This window comes from Pomacea canaliculata, linkage group LG1 (assembly GCF_003073045.1).
Source record: "Pomacea canaliculata isolate SZHN2017 linkage group LG1, ASM307304v1, whole genome shotgun sequence".
Classification (NCBI taxonomy): Eukaryota; Metazoa; Mollusca; class Gastropoda; order Architaenioglossa; family Ampullariidae; genus Pomacea; species Pomacea canaliculata.
In genome coordinates, this window is record NC_037590.1 from 22,942,355 (window position 1) to 22,964,591 (window position 22,237).

Consider the following 22,237-nt stretch of genomic DNA (forward strand, 5'->3'; position numbering starts at 1 on the left):
TTGTTTGTGTGTTTTAAATTTTTACCTTGCTCTGTTTTGTGTTGAAAAAATGGTTAATTATCTCTTGCTGAAACAAAGGGAGGGGAAGTCACCAAAGGTCATGAACTGTGTTTGGTTTTCTTCTCACATTTTTCTGCCCTTTTTTTTTTATTTGGCTCAACATTTACCCCATTCCTGTTGTCAACATAATTTGTGTGCTGTGTGAAAGTTCAACATTCAATACTCGCCAGGCTTCCCTTGCCTACTGTTCTATGTGACATTTATAGGTCCCGAATGGTTGGCCAGTGTAAAACGTTCCTATACAACATCCTAAAGATTGCAAATCCTATTAACGCAAAAACTAAACAAATGTGTAAAGGTAAGCGTTCTGTAGTATGGGTTGATGGGCTTTTTTTTCTAAATTAGCATAAATTTTTGTCTCCTAATTTTCAGATCAGAATGCTTTGGGTTGGGCGTTCTGCTGGTGGTGAGATGCTGTCTTTCTGTACCCTGATTTCCACAGACGCACGTAACTAGACAAGAGGAGCGCGTGTCTTGTTAACTGAGATCGGTATCACATCAGGCAATAAATAAGTGATCCCCAGAGACTATATAGGAGTCACAATTCTGTGAGCAGATTTTTTTTTTTACACTGACGGGTAAGCTCAGTGTCTCTTATTTCTGGGTACGTCGTGAAGCAGATCCAGACATCAATCGATTTTTTTTTTTTTTCCAGTTTGGGTTTACATAGTTCTTGGATTTTGTTAACAAAGTCCCGTAGTGTGCGTAGCTAACAGCTGCATGACAACCATTGTGAAGCAGGTGTTTTCTCAGTTTTTCTCAAGCAAAACCGAGACCTATTTTACACCACAAGAAATCAAGGATGAATCTACATGTGGTAGTTCCTTTTTGATCGTGGGTTCAGAGAATTCCTAAAAGTAGCAGATCTATAAACAGCACGAACAGTCAGATCTGTTGACGTAGATAGGTTCGGCGTAAGCTTTGTGAATGACGTGGAGAGAGCCTCGTGTGATGAGACACATCCTTGTGTCAGTTGCTGCATGCATCCTGTTCTGGCGGCGCTCGTTGCCAGCTTCATTTCGGTAAGCCTAAAAGTAAGTTGAGACGATTAGGATAAAACGTGGAACCAGTTGGTCTCCAAAATACTGAACGCGAGTCTTGGTCGGTGCCAGTCAGATTGTAGGCGCAGACATTCAGCCTTCTCGCTGGAAGACTGCGCACAATACATTCAAGTGGAAAAGAGCGAAACGTTTCTAGAATTTGAGTTTGCCGCATGCCGTGGGTTTAATGAAGATCAGCTACCTACGTACACGAAGCTTCACTTATTTACAAATTACAATCTTGTTTCAGTGGCGAGAAATTCAGACAATAGAGACAAGTCTATGAAGTGAAAAAGGTATGTTTCATGGCAATCGTTTATTTTTGAGAATCTTCGCGCTGTTAAAATACTTCATATTTTTCTAGATAAATTTTAAACGTAACTGGATTTTTAGCATCTTTATCCGCATACCGTTAGCGTAGTTTTTTTGTTTTGTTTTTTTTTTTTAATGGGCCTATTATCAGTGGCACAAACTAAGGTAACCGTGGTCTAAATCGGTATGATAGCGGTCCGACGCAGGGCTTCTGCTTACGCAAAAAATTGCGTACAGTACGCATTAAATTCGGAGGAAATTTTCGTAAATTCAAATTTGGGCGAAGAACAGGGAGAATTTAGCCTTAGCAGAAGCCCTGCGGTCCGATATTAAAACGAGTAAAATAGTAAATAGTAAAGACGCACTACAGATTCTGCAGCCTGCCGGGCCACGATGCTCTTTGAAACGTTCCGGAGGGCCCACGTGGCATCACAGTTTGGAGTACCTCGTCTGGCATGGAATGACGGTTCTCAAGGAAAGGGACAAGATGATGCGTGTCTGCGGAAGCCATCCGTGGTGCTGGTGGAGGACGTGGTCTCCAGAGACGAGATCACCGCAAACTCTCGGAAAGAGGGCAAGCAGCAGTACTACGCTCCGCTACCGCCGGGAGCTGCTTCTTGTGGAATTAGACGCAGGCTGGAACTCAGCACAGGTAAATCGACTTCGAACTGGCGTGCATGTGTATAGATAGGACTAAACATAATGGTATACGTAAAGCAGTCATGGAAAGGAACAAACACTCAAACATAAACTTGGAAATTAGCTACATCTGTGGGCACTACATATAATATCTTGTACAAAGTGTGTCAAGTCTTTGACTCTATACACAACCAGACACTTGTCAGATATGTATGACGATATGCACATCTGTACAATCACAAGCTGAAAGAGTTCGTAAGAGTTATAGGCTGAGACATCAATAATGCAGCTGCCAGTCGCACTATTCGAATTATTTACAAATCTTCAAAACAGACGCAGCGTTTGAATTCAAAAGCGCTCGATGCATTCACTAGGCCAGAAGTGACCTCGGAAGTCTGTTAAGGTAAGCCTGCTTGTGACAGTAAGATCTTCGAAATCTTTCGCCTTGCTGACGTCTTGAACTTATTTCATTCTTGTCAGAGGGATTTTGGGATTTTCTATTTTCGGATCGCTGGCCCCAGACGTGCCTGCTGCGCGTGCTAGATGGCGAGGTGCTGGAGAACATCCTGGTCGCTCTGTACCGGCTGGAGCGAGATCACGATGTCATCAGCTACGTCACCCTCGCACTCATGCAGCACGAGCGACTCATTAAGCCGTGTAGCAAGACAGCATCGCCCAAGGATCAGGTGCTCAGTTCTAGCTTTTCAGTCCTCAGTTCACGTCAGCTGCCCAACCAGATTTTCTCCCAGTCGGTCATGATATGAAGCAACTGCTAAAACCTAGACCTGTTGGCCTGATTTGGTGTTTTTCCTAACTTCTTGGCCTGTATTTGCATAGAGGAAAGACAGATAAATGAGAACGGGGAAAGGAAAGACCATCCTTGACCGAAAATTTATGCTGCTTAAATCGAGGTTTCATTGTCTACCTTAATTTTATTTAGCCATTTGCAAACTGCAGGAAAAAAGGAAACATAAGCAGAGTGGTGCAAGTTTTACTCAGAAGAATATCTCGGGGTCTTAGAAGTGTGACCGCAACCTACTATTGAATAGCCTTACACGGGCGTAGCGTTCAGCTGTTGCGTCGATCCCTGGGCCTTCTCACTTTCATTCTTTCTACATCGATGAAAAAGCATTTTAACTGCACGGTTGCTCCTCTTCTAGTTATAGCAATTTACTTCGTTTGACAAGAAACGTGTTTAAATATCTAAACAAATGCACAGTTTTCATATTAAAGTGCGTCGTGAAGTAAAAAGTGTATTTTTCCAGTTCATTCGAAGGGAAGAGTTGGTGCTAGTCGAACTAGATTACTGGGCCCCAAATCGTCGGCTCGAAGCCAGTGGTGGTGAGTCGATCCTAGCAGAGAATCACACAGAGGATGCTGTCAACAACTCGTGGCTTACAGTCGTCCCAGATCCCACACAGCCAGCGGAAGAAGCAGATGACAAACGAGAGGACAGGGGTATGCACGCTTAGCCATGAAGTTGCTTTAGTTTTGATAACGATATCTTGCAACAATCCTTGATTTAAGGTCTTAAGGCTGAGAGAGTCGCTGGTTTCACCCAGTGGTTCCTACCTTTTTTTAGTTTTAGCATCTCACTAAATGGAGCACAATGGAGGACTTTCACTCTTTGGTTGTTCGCGTGGAAGATTTACAGAATAATAATAATAAACGCAAGATTTGTAATATCACAGGCTCACACTCATAAGAAGCATACTCGTAGCGCTTAAGAACAACAACGAGACATGGACAGCATACCAAGGACAGAAGAACAAACGCATAAAATGAACGACGGAAGAATAAATAACAGTGATGACGAATAACAGACAAATACAGATAACGCAAAGAGGAACAAGTAATAAGGATTGAGAGTATCACATTTTCTCAAAGAAGTGGGAAAGGGAGGTAAGGGTGTATCTGAGCACTGGACTGTTAGAAGGATGAGGTACGTTTGCAATGCGCATTTAAAAGGATTCCATCGTGGGTAGGTGGCGGACATGGAAAGGGAGAGAGTTCCATTGTTTTGTTCCACAGTAACTAAAAATCTATATACTATCAGAAAATGTAAGCGTTCTAAGAAATACTGTTTGGGCCTTGCAGTTTAACGTCTTTCTAGTGAGTCGGGCGTAGTCTCTAAACTTTATCATCATTTTCGCCAGTGTTCAAATACGTTTAATGTAATATATACTTTACTACGGCTGTTATAAGTCGTATAAATATGTATACATAAAACAACAAATTTTACTAGTAAGAAGTGCCGGTTACACGGATAGCAAACAGCGTATTGTAGTTGTTTTGTGAAACTCGTAGACTCGATCACACAGATTTTCTTTTTCTGGTCACTGCAGCCCAATATGTCGCCTCTAGCGCATCGGTTCGCTGCAACATCAGGGGCCTAACGCGTCCTCCGCCTCACACGGACTGCATGATCCCTTATCACATGATCCGAGAACCCTACTTGCAGCGACGTCAACGTGAAGGCAGCATGTTCCCCAAAATTCAGCTACCTAATGCACGGGTCTGTTTGGAACCTACAATCTTCGACCTGTGAGTTGCAACTAGCAATTTACGAAACCTTTGTAGTTACTTGCCTTTTGTAAGGACGGTTTAAGGCTAACTAGCAGAACTGGGTTCCAGCCAAGAGTTTTTCTCTTTGGGGGACCCAGACAGACATGGATGAGATCGGTCCAGGCAGAAGCAGCTGACATGACATGGTCCCAACTGGAAAGGGACGCCCAGAAACGGATCCGATGGCGTGGTGTAGTTGCGGCCCTATGCTCCACTGGGGGCGTAAAGGAATAAGAAGCGGCACTGGCGTCTATGATGATGATTGACAAATTATTATTATTATTATAGGCGGTGGTGGTGTACGACGTTGGATGTTGAAAAATTCTCATTCAAAAGCCGATAGTACAATAGCAACTGGTCAATGGTCCAACGTTAACGTTAGATGCTATACATTTTATGACATTCTTTTTCTTTCCTTTATTGTTTCGTTCGGCTCTTTCATTTATTGGCTCATATCCATTTAGTAACTTAACAGGAATATATTTCTTTCGTTTATTGAAAGGCAAGAAAGCAAGAAGAAGGACGAAAAACTCTCTAAGGAGGATATGATGCAGCTGGGGCCTCATTTGGAAGACGGAAGTGAGATGGTGGCTGACGATCCTTTTCTGCAACGTGTAGCAGATGAGTATTTTAAGCAAGTCTCCAAGACTATGTTATCTTCAGTCAAGCCGAAGAGTGCAACCCCAGCTTTAAACGATCAAAAGAAACAGCCGAAAAAGGACGGAAAAGAGTCCGACAGCCTTACGGACGAAGAGGCAGATGAGAAGAAGGGTATTAGCTGGGTTGACCCCGAAAGACAGAAAACGATCGAAGGCGACATCCGTCTCATGACGAAGGATCTTCGTCTCTCCCAGAAGAGCGCGGGGAAGAAAGTGTGCATTCGCTCCAAGCTGCATCGTGAACTCAGACGGAGGCAGAGGGCGAGGATGTCGGGTATTTCCCCTTCAAGATCTTCTAGTGAGTCTGACAGCGAAGATGGATGCAGCCCAGCGAAGCTCAAGCCGGAGCCCAAGAGTTCAGACATTAACTGCACTAAGATTAAGCAATGGACCAAATGTCCCACCTTTATGGAGCTTTACTATTTGCTGCTGGCTGAACAGCAGGCAGCGAAAGAGAGTTCTGAACAAGACAAGCGAAAAGGTAAGAAGGGGAAACCTCAACTCTCGAGCCCTCAAACTTCGCCAAAATCTCCTGGAGGAAGTGAGTCCCAGAGAGATGGAAAAGGCAAGACAGACAAAATCGAGCACGAAATTAAACGGAATGAGAAAGACAAAACTAATGAAAGTGAAGAGAAGGTGCAAGAGGGTCAAGATCAGCAGACAGACAAGCAAAGTGAAGAGGTGAAAGATCGAAAGGCTGAAAAAAAGCAGAAAAAGCATGAAGATAAGGAGAATCAGCAAAGAGACAGACGAGACAACAGGAGTAAAGAAGGGAAACGAGACCTGCCAAGTCAGCAAGTGGACATAACAGGAGCCAGAGGGAGAGGACATCAGATCAGGAATCCACAAGTTCCACGAGGTTACCGCTTTCGTCAAAAGCAACATACAGACGACAAACATGAGAAAGGTGTCGAGATGGGGGAAGCTGTATTTCCGCGCTACACCAAACAGCCCACACAGTACGGAAAGGGGGAGTTTACCCTTCCTTGCCTGCGTCCTACCAACCTCACGGCGGACGAGATCAGGGACATGGCGAGGCTGGGGATCACCCTCTCCGGTGACCTGCTGACCTCGAAGCAACAGGAGCTCATTCGTGAAGCTGGGCTAGTCGTCAGTGACGACGACCCCTGGCACATCTCAGTGCGTTTTGCTCATCTAGCGGGCGGCGTTTGCGACAGCATCGGCGTACGCAACACACTGATGTGGAGGCGCAATAAAATGCTCAGGCTCATCGAGGAGGGACGACTCATCCTAAAAATACAGGAAAACCGCCTCTGGACCATAGTGCGTATCGTTCCCACGGCACTCAGCAGATCGAAATTGCAGCCTCCCATCGGCGCAAAGCTCAACGCGCAGGATAAAAGGAAGTCGGTACATTATGAAGAAAAGAAAGAGACAAGATTAGCACCAAGACCTCGGCAGCTTCTCCGCGTAGACCACAGCGTCTGCCTGTTTCATACACCAAAAGCCTCAGTTCGCCAAAAATGGAAAGTAAGAAGCCTCTTGCACAGAATAAAACAGACCAAACGGAGCCACCTCGCTCACCCACTACAGTAATGAGGACCACCACTAATGAGAGATCAAAGTTCAGAGATGGCACCCCCTTAGCTAAAGAACAGGAATCACAGAAAATGAAAAAAGACGACTTAAGATGTGAAGAAATAAAACGCCCTTCCGTCTCTAGACGACAGAATGCCAGCTACGTTTATGAGACGTATCGCGTAATGAAGGACACGATGAAAGAAAAGAGTGCACCACGACAAATGAAAGGTCAAGCCGTTGAAACCTCTAAATACTTCGATGGTCTTACATCCAGATTCAAGTTTGATAACGACGCTTCACTTTGCCCCACGCGCAATGATGGGCGTAAAAGTGCAAAAAGCGACAATAGAAAGCCACGCGTGAGAACTGCTAAGACAGAAGTACCAGAAATAAGCCTGTCTGATTTAGGTGACATAAAGGAAGAGCGGTTATTTGAAATGATGAAGCTTAATGAAGTCTTCGAACCAACAAAACTGAAAAGTTCATATAGTTTTGAGAAACTTTTCGCCTATCGTCAAGATCAAATACCCAACTACAGCAAACTGCTTTCCGAATTTCAAAAGCCATTCAAGGGAAAAGTGTCCAAGGATATCAAAAAGGAGAAAAACGATAAAGCGAAAAAAGATGAAAAGGTGCCGAACCTGAAAATCAGGAAGCAATGTCGACCGTTAGAGAATCTGACGAGATACAGAAAGAACACACGGCTGACGAAAAGCAGTCTGAACCTATGGTTATTGGAAAGCTTCGGAAGTTCAAGTTTCTGAAGTATAGAGATTACATCTCTGGCACTCTGGACATCGGGCAGCCACCTCACAACCAACCAACTCTAGAAGAGATGTGTACGATGTTGGAGCGGGCACTGCACCTCTTCATCGTCAGAAAGGAGCGGGCGACAACCGCAGGACTGTTTCAAAGTAAGGTCAGCGTGACCTTTTCTAGGCGCCAACAGCCAGATGGTAGTGGAGGATTTCTGGCAGGACAGACATGCGACGTTGTCTCCAACATCTGTAACACTCTTAACCTCTAACCTGAAACCGTGATGCACGATAGAGTTCGTAACTGGCATCGTTGGCAACTCACAAACAGATTAATTGTGCAGCTGGCACGCTCGTCTTTGAAATTCATTACATCGTTTTGCGGGCATCTGTGTTTGACCTCTGAATAAAATTTTATTTTGTTAAGATCCACATGCAGCTTCACGTCATATTTAAAAAAATTTGGTGCCAGATACTGTGTAGTCACCAACATTTGAGAAAACAGAACAAAAAGTGCACAGAGAGAGAATAACAAGTGACTGACAGTAGAAAGGAAAAAAAGAGGTTCTCCCCACTACCGCATACAGGAAACATTTGCCAGTCTGTTCAGTCAAACAATAAAGGACAGTGTTTGTCTGGCTTGCCTGCTATTTTGTTAATTGGAGATTTATGCTTTGTCATGTTTAATCTTTAGGAATCATAAATTTGTTTCAAAGGATTCTGAGAATGTTAACTACATCAAAAATTTCTACTACATACAGTTTTACGAGCAACATTGAAGTGTAAGAATTTTATTTACACTCTTTTTTGCATTTATCATTTTAATAAAATATTTAAAGTTTATGCTTTTCTTTGCAAACTGGTTGGAAAATGCATTTACACACATTAAATATGCAGCTATCAGCATGCAGTCATCAATGTACTTGGCAGTGTCTGGCTTTCTGCATATACATCATTATGTACATGTGTTGTATGATACAGTGTATTTTGCAAGAATGTGTGTGCGTGTAGAGGAACCTTTGGAATGCAGATTGTCTGCTACTCTTGGATCTCAGATCAAGGGTGACCTTACCAGTAGCACTAGGCTTCAGTCTCCATTGCTCCTTGCTGCTTTATCAGCACTTTAAAGACTTGCTTTAGGTTAGAGTTGTGTAGGTCAGCTAACACTAGCTCACATTTATCAGCATCCTGAAATTAACAGCTCAATGTACAGTGACTATCTAGCTACATGAACATCTGGATTTTTTGTGACTTCAGCCACTGGTCCCCATCTAACTTATCATTCCATCCTGTAGGGCCATTGCATGTGCAGAATGCATGTTGTAAGTAATGGTCTGACACTAAACAGCAAGTCTTAGCAGTCTAAATCTGGTTCAAACATGACATACTCCTGCTATATGCACATGTATTCCCCCTATGATCGAGATCCATAGACACAGATGCCAGTGATAAAGCCACTAGAAACTTGGGTTGAAATTCCTGATTACTAAAATACTGATCCTTCATTCACAACTCTTTTACTGCATTCCTGTAAGCATACAATTATGTGAACAACAGAGTGCAGTAATATATAAATACATTAATTTATATAAGCATATCCTATATATGAAGACACATGCATGCACAGGAATGCAATCAAATATATATAGCACACATGCATATTTTAATTTTATATACATATGTATGCCAGCACACTATAATCAGACTGGACCCATATAACATACTCTTCATGCTACCTTTAATACGATGCTGCTGTATATAAATACATCTGCCAAAGATACTTGCTACGCTTTGATGAAAAACATTTTCATGGAGATAAATTTCTCATTACAAGTATTTTGTCTAGTCTTTTTATGAAAAACCTAACAGTCCGATAAATAATGATTAAAAATGATGGTATTTAGCCTTCCTGGCTGCACAGTACTTTGCAGTAAGATTCAACCACAGCTAAAGACATTGCTAACACACCATAATACCATATTCCACACAGGAAAAAAAGCACTTTTATCTTGAAGACAGATATCTTGAGTCTGTTGTGTAGTTCACTCACTACAGCCAAACCATTATCCCTTACAAGGCTGCTGTGGAATCACTCTGTATATACTCACCTATGCATTATCATGTGACTGACAAATGGGTTCTAAGGCTAAGTACAGATTCCGCTTGTTCAGGTGTGAGAGTAAATACACCAATATCTCTTAAAGCAGCTTTAGGGTCTGTCTGCTGGAGGCTGGCATCTCTGCTGGGTTCGTGCAATGCAGAATATAGTGTCTCCTTCAAAAGTATTGCAGAACCAGTTTTCAGGGTCAGCAATGTGCAGGCCTCTCTGACCCTAAGCAAACATACATCGGTCAGGTCACAGATCATAGAAATAGATGTGTTTTCAATCATAATGATTTTCTCTGTGTATACTAATGCTTGAAAAAATATTCGTAACTGCACTCTACTTACAAAACGTTACATTTGGTCCCCACCCTTTCACTGTTGTCTCTTTACCAGCACACATCAGTTAATTGTGCTTTATCTATTGGAGGAGTTAAAAGGGAGGTTCTACTGTATTGTATATACCTGTGTATAAAATACCAAGAACTTACTCTCTGAAGTATGACTCTGGTTTTTGGGTGTATTCCCCAAAAAGTGGGAACAAGTTGCGAACCATGTCAAACTGCAGCTGCATGGCTCCGCCTTCACTATAGTGATTGGCCAGAATAACCTGTTTTAAAAAGAGTTGGTATTTAATTTTTGATCATTAAAAATGATTACATGAGGTAGGTAACATATATTTTTGCAATTAAAAATAGAGATTGTGATAGACTGCAAAAAAGAGCCAAAAGTCTGGATACATAAGATACCACAGATAGGAACTAGTCTTAACACTGTTAGTACCGTTTTCTGAACAAGGCTGCCTTCTGAATTTTTGTATCAGCTATACTGAGTGTTCATCATTTGGTTTAAAATTTAAGATAAATGTACAGTATGTGGTAAAAAAAAAAAAAAAGACTTTTACGAAAGTAGAATGCAAGATGAAATGAGAAACATTTCTAGACAAGAAAAAAAGTAACAGAACGTACATGTCAACAATCTTACCTCATTATAAATAAAACTATTGAGTCTTGCTGCCAGACGTTGCCAAAATTTTACAAATAGTGGCCGACTAAGACGCTGTTCAACAAGACACAAGTGGTCTTTTAATACCAACAACATTTCACAGGCTGACGTTGACAAACCTAGCGTTGTGACCAGGTCTTTCTGTGATGACAAAGCTAACCACCTGTTCAAAAAAAGTCTCTCCAAGTAAGAAATCTCAATGTTGAGATCTAGTTATATTTTACTCTCATAAAGATAATTCAAAATATTTTCTAAATTATAGAATGTTTCTTAAAAACTTGGTAACTGAACATCGTTACACATTTTCAAGAAAAACAAGTGAAACAAAATCAACTTATTATTTACTCCATCTTCTATGCTGATAAACTCAGAGAGCGTATGGCCAAGTAAAATTATATTTTAGTGCATAAGAATGTCGATAAATGGATGCTACTCTAGAGATGTCAGGGATGGGGGCATTATATCCTTAACACTTCATATTTTGACAGCATGACTTTTAACAGAGAGAATGGACGGACCAGTAGATTGATAGATGGCAAGTTGAGGTGATGACCAAGATAATGTATGCAGTAAACAGATAGGGCTGAGATATAGTCACATATAAACTTAAATCTGTCATGCATACATTGCACTAAAATCAGTTGGTGAAGGCAGTAAAAGCTTTCACCTTGACATTCTGTTGGTTAACCCTGGTGATTTTCAACAAGCAATAGAAGACTACATAAACTGATTTCTACTCCTCACTTGTCTTTACGATAGGGCTGACTTCGAGCTTGTACATCTGTGAAGACATAGCTGACAATGTTCTTCAGCATATCATTCATGATGCTCTCAAATAGATCTACAATGTCCTCAAACACTGTGGTGTGAAGAGAAGGTAGATTCTCTAGCTCCAAAGCCTATGACAAAATTAGGTGTAACAGCTTACTTACAAGCAGCTTATGTTAAGAGTGACAACTCAATTTCTTTATAAAAGATACTTGGAAATATTGCTTGAAGTTTTATCTCCACAAATTTCCAAAAAAGCAGTTAATAAAATTATGTATCTATAAAAATCTATTGGTTCGCCACTGTTTGCACATACCAACGCATCTGAAGATTGGCTAGTGTTGACAGGAGAAGAGATCCCATATTTTGGAGGGCTGATGCAAGAAGTCTTTTTTTCATGACTTTCTCTTAAATTCTCCTGCACCAACCTGGTGTGGTTGGTACGAAAATACTGAATTTGCAGGAAAAACTGCAACAGAATTGTAATATGAAATCTACTGATAATTGCTTCATATGAGACTACAGTGTAGTGAGTTCATAAAATGATATTCTTCATGCACAGGCACAAAGTCCCACACAGGCACAAAAGTATGTATTTGTATGCGTGTGTGTGTGTGCATGCTTACCACCATTTCACTCCACTCCTTCAAAACCTGGACAATGTAATGGATGGCATTAAGGACAGCAGTATGGGTGTGGGCAGTAGGAGCAGGAGCAGCATCCTTCATCACTTGTACCAGACGAATACGGAAATCCTCCAGAAGCTCTAGCTGAAGCCCAAGAAACTGCACTTTGGCCACAGGATCTGGCAGAGGCTTATATCTGTCTGCAGATTAAAGAGAATGTTATCAATCTTTCTGACAGAAAAATACAACACTATCATATCCCACCAATATTTATGCCTTGTTTTTTATGCAGTTTATGCAAAAAACATTGATTCTTTTATTGCAGTCAATAAAATCTTAAAGGTAAAAACAACTAAAAGAAAAAGTAGTCATCCCCTAACCTTTCAGGCTGTTGTGGGGGGTGGGGTGAGATATTTGAGACCTGATTTTTCTTGGGGCCAGCTTTATGAGAGAGCAGTGCCTGTCTCCTCTCACTTGCTACTGGGTCAACCGGGGGAAGTTTGCTGTGCTAATCGGGCATTGAACCAATGAGCTCTCAGTTCAGATGCCAACACTCTAACCACTCAGCTATCCGCTTCCCCAAAAACAACTGTCCTACAATGTAACTCCTCACATCATTTCTTCTTTTTTTTAATCTTGGGGATGGTACAGTAGCATGCTACCTGTTATGGTATACAGAAGCGTCATAAAGCTTTCTGCACATTCTGGCACTTTGACCTCATCTACATCCACGATGTCCTTATACTGTGATTCCCAAGCTGTGGGTGATTCCAGCATCCTCTCAACCTTCTCAACTGCAACTATAGAACCAAAAGCATGCATGTCAGATGAAAATCATAACAAAAAAATAAAACAAGCTTCAACATGTAATTTTCGGATTTTACAATTTCTACGATATTGCACAAGAAAATAAGTATGATGATTACAAATGCTTTTTTAGAGTTTGCTAAGGCTAATTTAACCTACCTTTACTTTTCTACTGATCATTTGAACACAGATAAGCTGTGCATTTTGGTAAGGTTAGATTTCAAGGCGGCAGTTACTTCTTAATTTTAATTGAAGAAATTTATTTTTAATTACACCATTAACTGTTTGGAATAATAATAATAATAAAAAAGAGGATTTATATAGCATTTTTCCAAAGAATTGCTCATAAATCATTAACAACCATTCACCCATATTCGCATTTAACAGACAAGCACACTTCTGCAACATACATATCACTAAAATACGAAGTACATTACAGATACAAGTTATGCAGGCTTATGGTCAGGACAGGGTCGCAGTGACTTATAGGAGGAAAGGGAATTAGAGTGACGAAGGCTAACTGGTAATCTATTCCAAGTTGATGGGGCTTGGTAGAAGAAAGACTCTGTCCATACATTTTTGTCTTAGCTAGGAGTCAAAGAAGAAAGAGTTTTTTGGTATAGAAAAGGAAGGGTAATTTTACAAGAATATACTATATGATAAGCTTATGGACCACTGCTCTTCTAGACAAACTGGTACTCACACTTTTTTTCCACAGCAAGCCATTTGCTGAGAGCTTCAGGTGTGGTAAGCAAGTCAAGACATCCAGGCAATGTTGGAGGGTAGCCATGAGTAGAGCGCAGTTCTCTATCGAACAGAAGAACCTCATCCACGGTGTGAGAAAATACAACATCATTGTACAGAAGCCGTGGCAAGTCATCTGCTAGTTTCTCCATTACCAACATCACCATCCCTCGCATGAACTCTGTCTATACAGAAAATAAAATCCTCTACAAAAAGTAATAATATAGGACATATGTTGGCTCTTCAAGTTTGTGCTTTATTCATCACAATAATCTGCTATCTTAAAATGAAGAATTTAGGAAAATTGTTATTACAAATAATAATAATAAATGCAACATTTGTATAGCGCATACTCAGAAGAAGCATGCTCTTAAGACTTAAGACAAAGAGACACGGACAACATACAAGGGACAAAGAACAAACATATGAATGATGGAAGGATAAACAACAGTACTGATGATGAATAAATACAGAAAACTCAAAGAGGAATCAAGGGATCAAGGACAAGGATTTTGCAAAGGAAAATGAGTAGGGAAGTAGCAATAAGTGAAAAGGGGGAAAAGGGTGTGAAAAAGGATTAGAAAATACGGTTTGTGTTAAGGCATTTTACTAGAAATCAAAGGTTAAAGGAGAAACACTGCTGTCTGACCATTTAAGGACCATTTTACTTCCTGTGATCATGTTCAGGTATTGTAAAAATCTTCTACCCCCATTTCACCCCTACTAAGAACTAGAAGGATTAGTTTCTTTGTGTACCTTTCCTGAACCATTGTCAGCTGGAAATTTTCAAAACTGACAAAGAAAAGGAAGTCCACTAAGAACAGTACTAACTATAATCATATACCCTATTTTATCAGGGTGAAAATTTGAGTTTTCAAATACAAAACATCTGAAATATGCACACATAATTTTGCTAACTGCCTATATCAACAAACACTGAATGGCATACATTTTGTAAAGTGCTAATTTAGCCAATGAAACAAACCTAAGTTTCAATAACTTTATTACAAGTGTCTCCAAATTCTTACATTTGCACATATCTCCTTATATTCTGTCTCATCTAGCAATGGCTGTATGTTTTGGGCCAGGAAGTCCCAGTGATCGCGAATCCAGTTGAGCACTTGGGTGAAGTACCACTCTGGCTGTAACATTGGTCTCCATTACTTGTATTACCCATATGTTTCCTTTTAAATCTATGAGTAAATTATTAACACAAAACAATGCATGATGTGAAAAAACAAGTAATTACAGTATTGACAAAAAATGCTGAAGAACATTAAAATGATAGCCTGCATTTAAAGAAGCAAAGCAAAGATGAGGGTGCTGAAAATCTGAGATACATCAAACCTTAAGATGCAGAATACCATATACTCTTTCACAGTCACATAATTTTCATTCATGCAGACAGGTGTACACATGCCTGCATGCAAACATATTCTGTATGCTTGTAAAAATGTGTAAGCACACTAGTTAGGTTTAGGTATCTGCTTTGAATTTGAACATAATGTCAAATCTAAATATAATCTATCACTACTGATGCAATACCTTGTCAATAGAATTTGTTCGGCGCTTTCCATAGAAGTGATACCTAAACCTTTTCTTCAGTGGTTTTACCATAAGTTGAAGAGGCAGCAGCAAGGGTCGCATTCCAGGTATTTTCTGCAGCAATGGATTGCTGGGCAATGTTTCTACACTAATTGAATCACTAAATGTTGTTAAAGAAGCATAACTGATAACAAATAAATGGAATGTCTTTTCAACTATGCCACTCTCAATTATGCTTATTTTATACATATGTCTTTACAACTTTCAATTTTAAAAGTGAGCAATTATATAGCTGTGGCTATATATAGATAATACATTTTCATTTAAAATGTGCACAAGATGCCTACATGACACAGCCATACATACCTTGAAGTGATCTGCTCCATGAAACCTACTGGCTTACCTTTAGTTATTTCTCCTTTACAGTGGAACTGTGCACTTTGTATCTTTGTAACCAACTATTACGAGCATTATACGGATAATAAGGACTGTTTACTTGTATCTAGTAACCAACTATTACATGCATTATGTGGATGATTAGGACTATTTGCTTTCTCACAGCTGAACCCAGCCAAAAGACAAACAGGATACGGTAACTGAAGATGTAGTAGTTTCTTGAACAGTCTCTGGAGTCGGGTTTTAAGTTCACTGTAATTACTGACAGGTGGGGCTTTCATGGTAGTGGGAACAGTAGGCCAACGCATGACTTTCAACACCTCCTCAAATTCACTGAAAAGAAAGAAGCATAAGCACACTGAACAGACTATGGTAGAAGTAATTCTTCTTCTAACATTCATAATATAGCAAAAAACATTTGCTCTTTTCATTACAATATGTTTACTTTTGGTCTTAAAGTCTGTTACTTAAAGGCTAAACCTTCATCATCCAGAAAGAAAGAATGGATTCGATCCGATGGTGAGGGTACTTATCAGGCCAGATAGAAGCATCTGGCGAACAATGACCATAAAGGTCCCCAGCATTGTGTGTGCTTCTTACTTCCCTTCTATAGGTCAAACCATTCTTTCACGCCATAAGCTAAACATTAGTCCTTTAAGTGTGATATCTGTTTAAATCTCAGAATGAGTCTAAAGACTTACTCTGCAACCCTGTCTCGTAGAATCTGATTCCAGAAAAGAATGGTGTCAGTCATGAAGCTTAACAGATGCTTACATTTGGAATCTTGCAACTCATCATACAGCGCCGTAAGAGCATGGAAACTCTCAAGAGCAGGCTGCAAAGATTCTGTCAGCAAGCAGCTCTGCATTTCAGAACTGAAAATAAACAATTGGAATCTCATCCATCAAGATTACATCTTTTCTTAGCAGTTTAACGATAAGATGTAGAATGTTTTCTTCTGCAAATGCTAGCATAAACCTGAAATCTGGCAAAGCTACCAATCTCCTAAAAGTATTCATATACACAATCAATCAAGTAGGCTGCACATACATCTTGTGTGCCTGTTTCAAATAAAAAGCTTTTAAATTTTGTCAGGTATAACTAAATAAAACTGTTAGTTTGAAAGAAATTTATATATGCTTTCAAAGCCGACAGGTGCTGGAAGTCTGCATGTAGACACCCACACATACCCTGTAAAAATGCAAATTGTTAAAAATTAGTTTGATAAAACACTTTAGCAAACCAGTGATATAGTCATATTTTAAGGTTTTACAATTTTGTTATAAAATTATTATATTCATTTTACTGGTTATTTTTATATTAAAGACAACATGAATGGTTTGCGTTTTTTGCAGATATCGGTAGATGTAGGCGATCGGTAGATGTAGCCAGTAAATTTCAGCTTATAGAAATTATAAAACAAGTTTTTATGTTTTACCTGAGTTCCTCAACACGAGCCACAAAGGCCAGATATTTAGAATGCTTTTCTAGCTCCTGAAGCTGTGAAGTCAGCCGACTTAGCTCCTCCACCATTGGTTGCAGTTCATGCACAAGGTCCAACACTTCATGTTGAAGAGTTTCTTTTTCTTCTCCAATTGCAACAATCTTAGCTGTTACTGATTCTGCTGTTGTTATTGCTTTCTTGATCTCAATAGGAACCTCTTTACTGACTTGTGACAGCTGTTATGCAAGAAGATTGAAGAGATAATTAATGATATACTAAATTAAAGCATTTACACATGGCTAGTGTGTTGAATAAACAGGATAAGAGTTTTTTTCCCATCAGTTAAAACTAGTGCAGGGACGTGGAGTTGTATGCCAGTAATGAACTACATAACTGAAGCGGGTCATAAAGATATCTGAGTTGGGTTTTTTTTTGTATAGGTTAAAATTAGTGCAAGGGTATCAAAACTATCGCTGTTCGCCTACTGGGACCATTACTTTATGACGAATCTGTAACAAGACCTATAGAATTGTTATCCAAACAAAGAAAAATAATATATTACTCATTTTCATGATATTTATCATTTGTAAACCTTTTTAAGGAGCGGGGTGGATGGTCAGTAACAACTCTAGTTTTCTGATCTCTAGCAGACGACACATTTACGCCTCTGTAATCAGAAAAGTCACTAAGCACCCTTAGTTCAAATTATACAAACGTTAATGTAAAAACATGCAACAGACTGTTATTTAAAATACAAACAGATTATGTTTGACAATGTGACAATGTGGACTGCTGTAGAGTATACAGCCTGTTGAGTTTTAAGACGAAATCTTGTCAAGTCCGAGAACAGAAGCTAAAGCATGAGCCTACCCTTTTTTCAAGTGTATCTTTTTGCTCTTTGACATCTTTAACAACGTCTCTTATTTTATCTAGCGACTTAATGTTGTCGTCAAAGTGTGAATTTAGGAAAGTTATTATGTATCCAGCATGACTTGTGGCACCATCTGCAACATATGCTGCCATGTTAGCTACGATCGCGAGGAATCTCGTAAATTAAAAAGTGATACTTTTGAATCCTGGTTCGGTTTAAAATTTACAAAGATTAATATTAAAAAACTTTTCGAATTTTGTTTAATATAATCTTTCTCATATTTACATAAGTACTATTTAAAACAACAATATTATATGACACACTTTGAGTCTTTTGATTTCCGAAATGACATTTTCATTTACTTAAAAAAATATTATTCGGTAGCTGTCTTCCGGACATTTCGGGGAAGGAAAATTAATTTGTAGAAGGTTTGTTCAGTTGTAGTCTATTGCAGTTATTACGCCTAAATAATAGTATGTACAATAACGTGTGTTCATCATAATAGCTTTAGTGTAATGTAATATAAATTTGGTTGAACCGAGATAAAATGGGCCTTTTTCTCAGTTTAGGCCTCGTCGTGCAACTAATGAAGAAGTTTTGTTTATTCGAGTTCGCGTGAAATGGAGTAACTCTTACGGTTTTTGTGTTTCTTTCTGCATAACTTTCTAGATTTTCTCATAAACTGATCGTATCATCAGTCTTTAAAGTAATTAAAGGCATTATGGTGTCTAGAAATTTTTTTCGCGCTATACACTTTAGGTAACGAGTTCAAAATTTATGTATTGCCGGGCAAAATTGTCGTTGAAAATATCTAAAAGGTAGGATTTTTATAGCTCTTACGCAGCCCATTGGGTTATTTGCTATCGCAATGCTCATTCTTAACTATTAATTTGTTGTCCGAAAACTTTCACACACACCTACACTCTTTCTTTGCACACGCTCGCATTACTGCCTGCGGAAACTGGCAAGTCTGTTTTGGTTTTCTGTTGAAACTGAGTATGAGAAAAAAGACATTTTAAGGATTTTAAAAAAAACAATTTTTAAAACTTGTTTCAACTGAAATCATCTTTCTTATTGGGCGGAAAGTAAAAAAAAAAAGTTTGAAAATTTTTTAAGTAGTGATGAAAAACATTTAGAAGATTGTGGATTTCTCCCTGTCCTGAACAATGATTAAAAAGCAGGATTTATCTCAAACCTATTCTGCAGGACAATGTCAGGAATTGCACTTGCTAGATTAGCAGAAGAAAGGAAGAGCTGGAGAAAAGACCACCCTTTTGTGAGTTTTTGGCAGCATTATTAATTTTTCCATATATATATATTGGTTACCTGTGTTACCTGTTTAGAAGCAATACTATCATATGCCCCTTGCTGGTGCTTTGCCTCAATAATCAAAGGTCTACTTAGCAAAATATGTTTGTGGGGATGAGGGGGATGAATAATGGGTACAGAAGAAAAATAAATTAGTATCTGTGTTTGTCTTTGGTTGGCACAGCTGGTCTTCTAAAGTATATCTTATAGTTTTACTTTAAAGATAAACTGATAAATAATGACTTGTTTTGTCAGATATATTTTAATGGTGAATTATTTGTATCATCTTGGTCAATCTAAAAAAAGAAAAGATTAATAATTAGAAGAAGAGGAGGAAGAAGAAGAAATTTGTAGATTGCCGCATCCCTCCTTTTTGAGTATTTGATGAACAGTCTCGGAAGTGCAGGGTCATAATTCCTGGTGGCATATCCATGTTTGTTAATGTTTCGCTATGGTAAGTCACAAGAAGGGCATACAGCACAAGCTAACTTATCTGAAATCATAAGTGGCCAGGATTGCAGATATAGATATTAGAGGAGTTCTCATTTTAGATGGATAGAAAATGTATTTTTGTCTTGTTTGCTTGTTTTTTGCTTGCCTGTTAATAGCTTGTTTGTTAGAAAGTTTACTTTTTCTGGATAATTTTTTTTAAGGGGTTTGTGGCGAAACCTACAAAAAACCCAGATGGAACGCTGAACCTTTACAATTGGGAGTGCAAAATACCTGGTAAAAAAGGGGTGAGTGATATTGTCATGGAGTTGAGTGTAGATGAGGAGGTGCATGCCTTGATATTAAAGATGGCTTTTTCTCATTTTCATAAACTTTAAAGTAATCTGTTATTGAGGTTTTATGATTTTTCAAAAAGAGTTACATGGAACATGGTAGATTGACAATTCATGATATTAATATAAGTCTATCTTTAAGCAGTTTAGGGATTGTTGATATTGGCTTATCCATTTTTATTGTATGACATTGCCAAAATTTAAACAATAAACTCTGATTTCATTAAAATAGGGGTTGGCCACCTAATCAATCAAGAAGGTACAGAAATAGTTCTGTTTGTAACACATTAACATTGGGCAGCAGACAGACATGTTGAGTATTTGGTATTATTTACCTTGTAATGCGGTAGTTTTAGAGGGTCATAACTGCATATGAGAAAGATAATGAGATTGTTATCCTTGTAATGTTGACCAACATTACATGTAGTCCAGATGTTATGTTTTAAATGTGATTATTTCAGACACCATGGGAGGGAGGGTTACTGACACTACGCATGCTATTCAAAGACGATTATCCTAGTTCACCACCTAAATGTGAGTAATCTTTTCTTTGGGTTGCCTTTTTGATTGTGGATGTCCTTCTTTCTGATATTACTAGTTATATAAACCTGTATATTATAGACTCATTGGAAGAAGATTTTTATGTGTGGTCTGAACAATAATTTATTACTGCCATGCTCTTTTTATTAAACTTTTTTTATATTTAGCATTTTTATGGTTGATTGTTAATATTTTTTTTTTTTATGTAGATTCATTTTGATGTGCTGTCATAACTGAAAATGTTAGCTATAAAGTTGTGCTGGTTGCAGGCAAATTTGAACCACCTCTGTTCCATCCCAATGTATACCCATCAGGCACTGTGTGCTTATCACTTTTGGATGAAGAGAAAGACTGGCGGCCAGCAGTTACAATCAAACAGGTTGATTTGTTCACCTTTGAATCCATAAAATTCATTTTATAATTGGACACATTGAGGACTTGTATAAACAGTAAATGTGCTTTAAAGTAGGCACAAATGTCTGCTATAATAATTTGTTTGCTTTTTGCCTGCATTTCACTCAGTTTGTGTTAGCTCTGATCATGCAGACATTCAAAGGACATTTATATGGCTGAGATTTAGCACTCTTCTTGCTTGTGAAACATCTGCTAATCAAATGCAGTTGCTCTCATAATCATATACTGCTTAAGAGTTTGAAAAAGTGCTTCTTTCATCCAAAGGTCTCATGACATCTGTATTCTCAGTCAAAGCTCAGTATGTTAAAATATATACTCAGCCGTATGTTTATAAAGTTGTTGATAATGACCCAACTTTTGCAGATTCTGCTAGGAATCCAGGAACTGCTCAATGAACCTAACATCAAGGACCCTGCACAGGCTGAAGCATACACTATTTACTGGTAAGGTTTAGTGACAAATGACACACGATCAGAGAATGTACATCATGAAAACCCAACAAGTGCACGAATAAACCTCTGTTTAATTATTAATATTCAAGGAGAAATTATTAATCACTTTCAAATTTCCAAACGTCCCATGGAGTTTTAAACATTGCAATGAAATAAGGATGTAAGAAACTGACTTATCTATAACTTACTAACGCACAAATGTGGCTTTACTACTTTCTGAAGTACATCATATATATATATTTTTTCTGTTTGGCTTGTGGACTTGAAGACACCTTATCATAGGAATAGGATATGAGTGAACCTAGGTTAAAAGCTGATGCCGTTATTTTTAAATAATTCAACCTCATAATTGTGATAAACAGTGCTCAAGAGGCTATCAACTCTGTTACAGTCAAAATCGGACAGAATATGAAAATCGAGTTCGTGCTCAGGCACTCAAATTCAGGGACACCTCGATTGCAAACTGAAGATTTCCTGTAAAACCAAAAGGACAAAGTGGAAGTGGACATTTGGATGCTGGGAGGAGTCTGGATGATCATCTTATCACCAAATTTTGTAGTCACAAGACGTCAGTCACCATCCAGCTTTTTTTTTTAACAAGGACCCCAAGGATATTGTCCAAACGTTGCTCGAACTGATAATTTTAAAACTTGTGGTGCAGGTGTTTTTTATTCCATGGTTTTATTGTGATCGTTTTGGTGTACTGCATCATGATTAACAGAAATTTAAAACAGGATTGACCTGAAAACTGAGAGACTTGTACCTGCATTGGTTACTTTTTATTTCTCTATGTCATTAAAATGCTGTGGTTTGATCCTTTTTCTTGCTTATTTGTCTTTACGTTTTGAGCATGTGTTTTT

The 22,237-nt window shown here is 38.8% G+C and overlaps 3 protein-coding genes across 4 annotated transcripts; 2 read left to right on the forward strand and 1 right to left on the reverse strand.

The window, feature by feature from the left end:
* The first annotated feature begins 123 nt into the window (after positions 1-123).
* Positions 124-8,415, forward strand: LOC112571298. Of its 2 annotated transcripts, none has more exons than XM_025250201.1 (7): positions 124-1,094; positions 1,351-1,396; positions 1,783-2,064; positions 2,532-2,737; positions 3,317-3,509; positions 4,397-4,595; positions 5,119-8,415. In XM_025250201.1, exons 3-7 carry the CDS (start codon positions 1,806-1,808, stop codon positions 6,830-6,832), a joined length of 2,571 nt encoding a protein of 856 aa, XP_025105986.1. In that variant the 5' UTR covers positions 124-1,094; positions 1,351-1,396; positions 1,783-1,805; the 3' UTR covers positions 6,833-8,415. The 2 variants fall into 2 exon arrangements, with proteins under 2 accessions (XP_025105986.1, XP_025105977.1); XM_025250192.1 differs by having other exon boundaries at positions 125-1,082.
* Positions 8,348-18,053, reverse strand: LOC112571308 (RAD50-interacting protein 1-like). The gene is made up of 14 exons (XM_025250215.1): positions 17,881-18,053; positions 17,005-17,246; positions 16,268-16,441; positions 15,762-15,899; positions 15,171-15,330; positions 14,654-14,767; positions 13,585-13,810; positions 12,737-12,874; positions 12,075-12,274; positions 11,765-11,917; positions 11,425-11,579; positions 10,660-10,843; positions 10,167-10,285; positions 8,348-9,904 (listed from the first exon to the last, which is right to left on the reverse strand). The coding sequence occupies exons 1-14, from the start codon at positions 18,031-18,033 to the stop codon at positions 9,691-9,693; spliced, it is 2,370 nt and encodes a 789-aa protein (XP_025106000.1). The 5' UTR covers positions 18,034-18,053; the 3' UTR covers positions 8,348-9,690.
* A 136-nt stretch (positions 18,054-18,189) lies between these two features.
* Positions 18,190-22,193, forward strand: LOC112571549 (SUMO-conjugating enzyme UBC9-B). The gene is made up of 7 exons (XM_025250602.1): positions 18,190-18,309; positions 19,088-19,157; positions 19,843-19,926; positions 20,433-20,505; positions 20,781-20,890; positions 21,289-21,368; positions 21,769-22,193. Exons 2-7 carry the CDS (start codon positions 19,092-19,094, stop codon positions 21,842-21,844), a joined length of 489 nt encoding a protein of 162 aa, XP_025106387.1. The 5' UTR covers positions 18,190-18,309; positions 19,088-19,091; the 3' UTR covers positions 21,845-22,193.
* Positions 22,194-22,237: the final 44 nt, after the last annotated feature.

Coding starts and splice junctions, on each gene's coding strand:
- LOC112571298 (XM_025250201.1), top strand. CDS start 1,806: ATGCTCTTTGAAACGTTCCGGAGGGCCCACGTGGCATCACAGTTTGGA. Junction 2,065..2,531: donor CAGGCTGGAACTCAGCACAG/GTAAATCGACTT, acceptor CATTCTTGTCAG/AGGGATTTTGGGATTTTCTA. Junction 3,510..4,396: donor TGACAAACGAGAGGACAGGG/GTATGCACGCTT, acceptor TGGTCACTGCAG/CCCAATATGTCGCCTCTAGC.
- LOC112571308 (XM_025250215.1), bottom strand. CDS start 18,033: ATGGCAGCATATGTTGCAGATGGTGCCACAAGTCATGCTGGATACATA. Junction 13,811..14,653: donor ATAAGGAGATATGTGCAAAT/GTAAGAATTTGG, acceptor TTTTCTGTATAG/ACAGAGTTCATGCGAGGGAT. Junction 9,905..10,166: donor CCAGAGTCATACTTCAGAGA/GTAAGTTCTTGG, acceptor ATGTTTGCTTAG/GGTCAGAGAGGCCTGCACAT.
- LOC112571549 (XM_025250602.1), top strand. CDS start 19,092: ATGTCAGGAATTGCACTTGCTAGATTAGCAGAAGAAAGGAAGAGCTGG. Junction 20,891..21,288: donor CAGCAGTTACAATCAAACAG/GTTGATTTGTTC, acceptor CAACTTTTGCAG/ATTCTGCTAGGAATCCAGGA. Junction 21,369..21,768: donor GAAGCATACACTATTTACTG/GTAAGGTTTAGT, acceptor ACTCTGTTACAG/TCAAAATCGGACAGAATATG.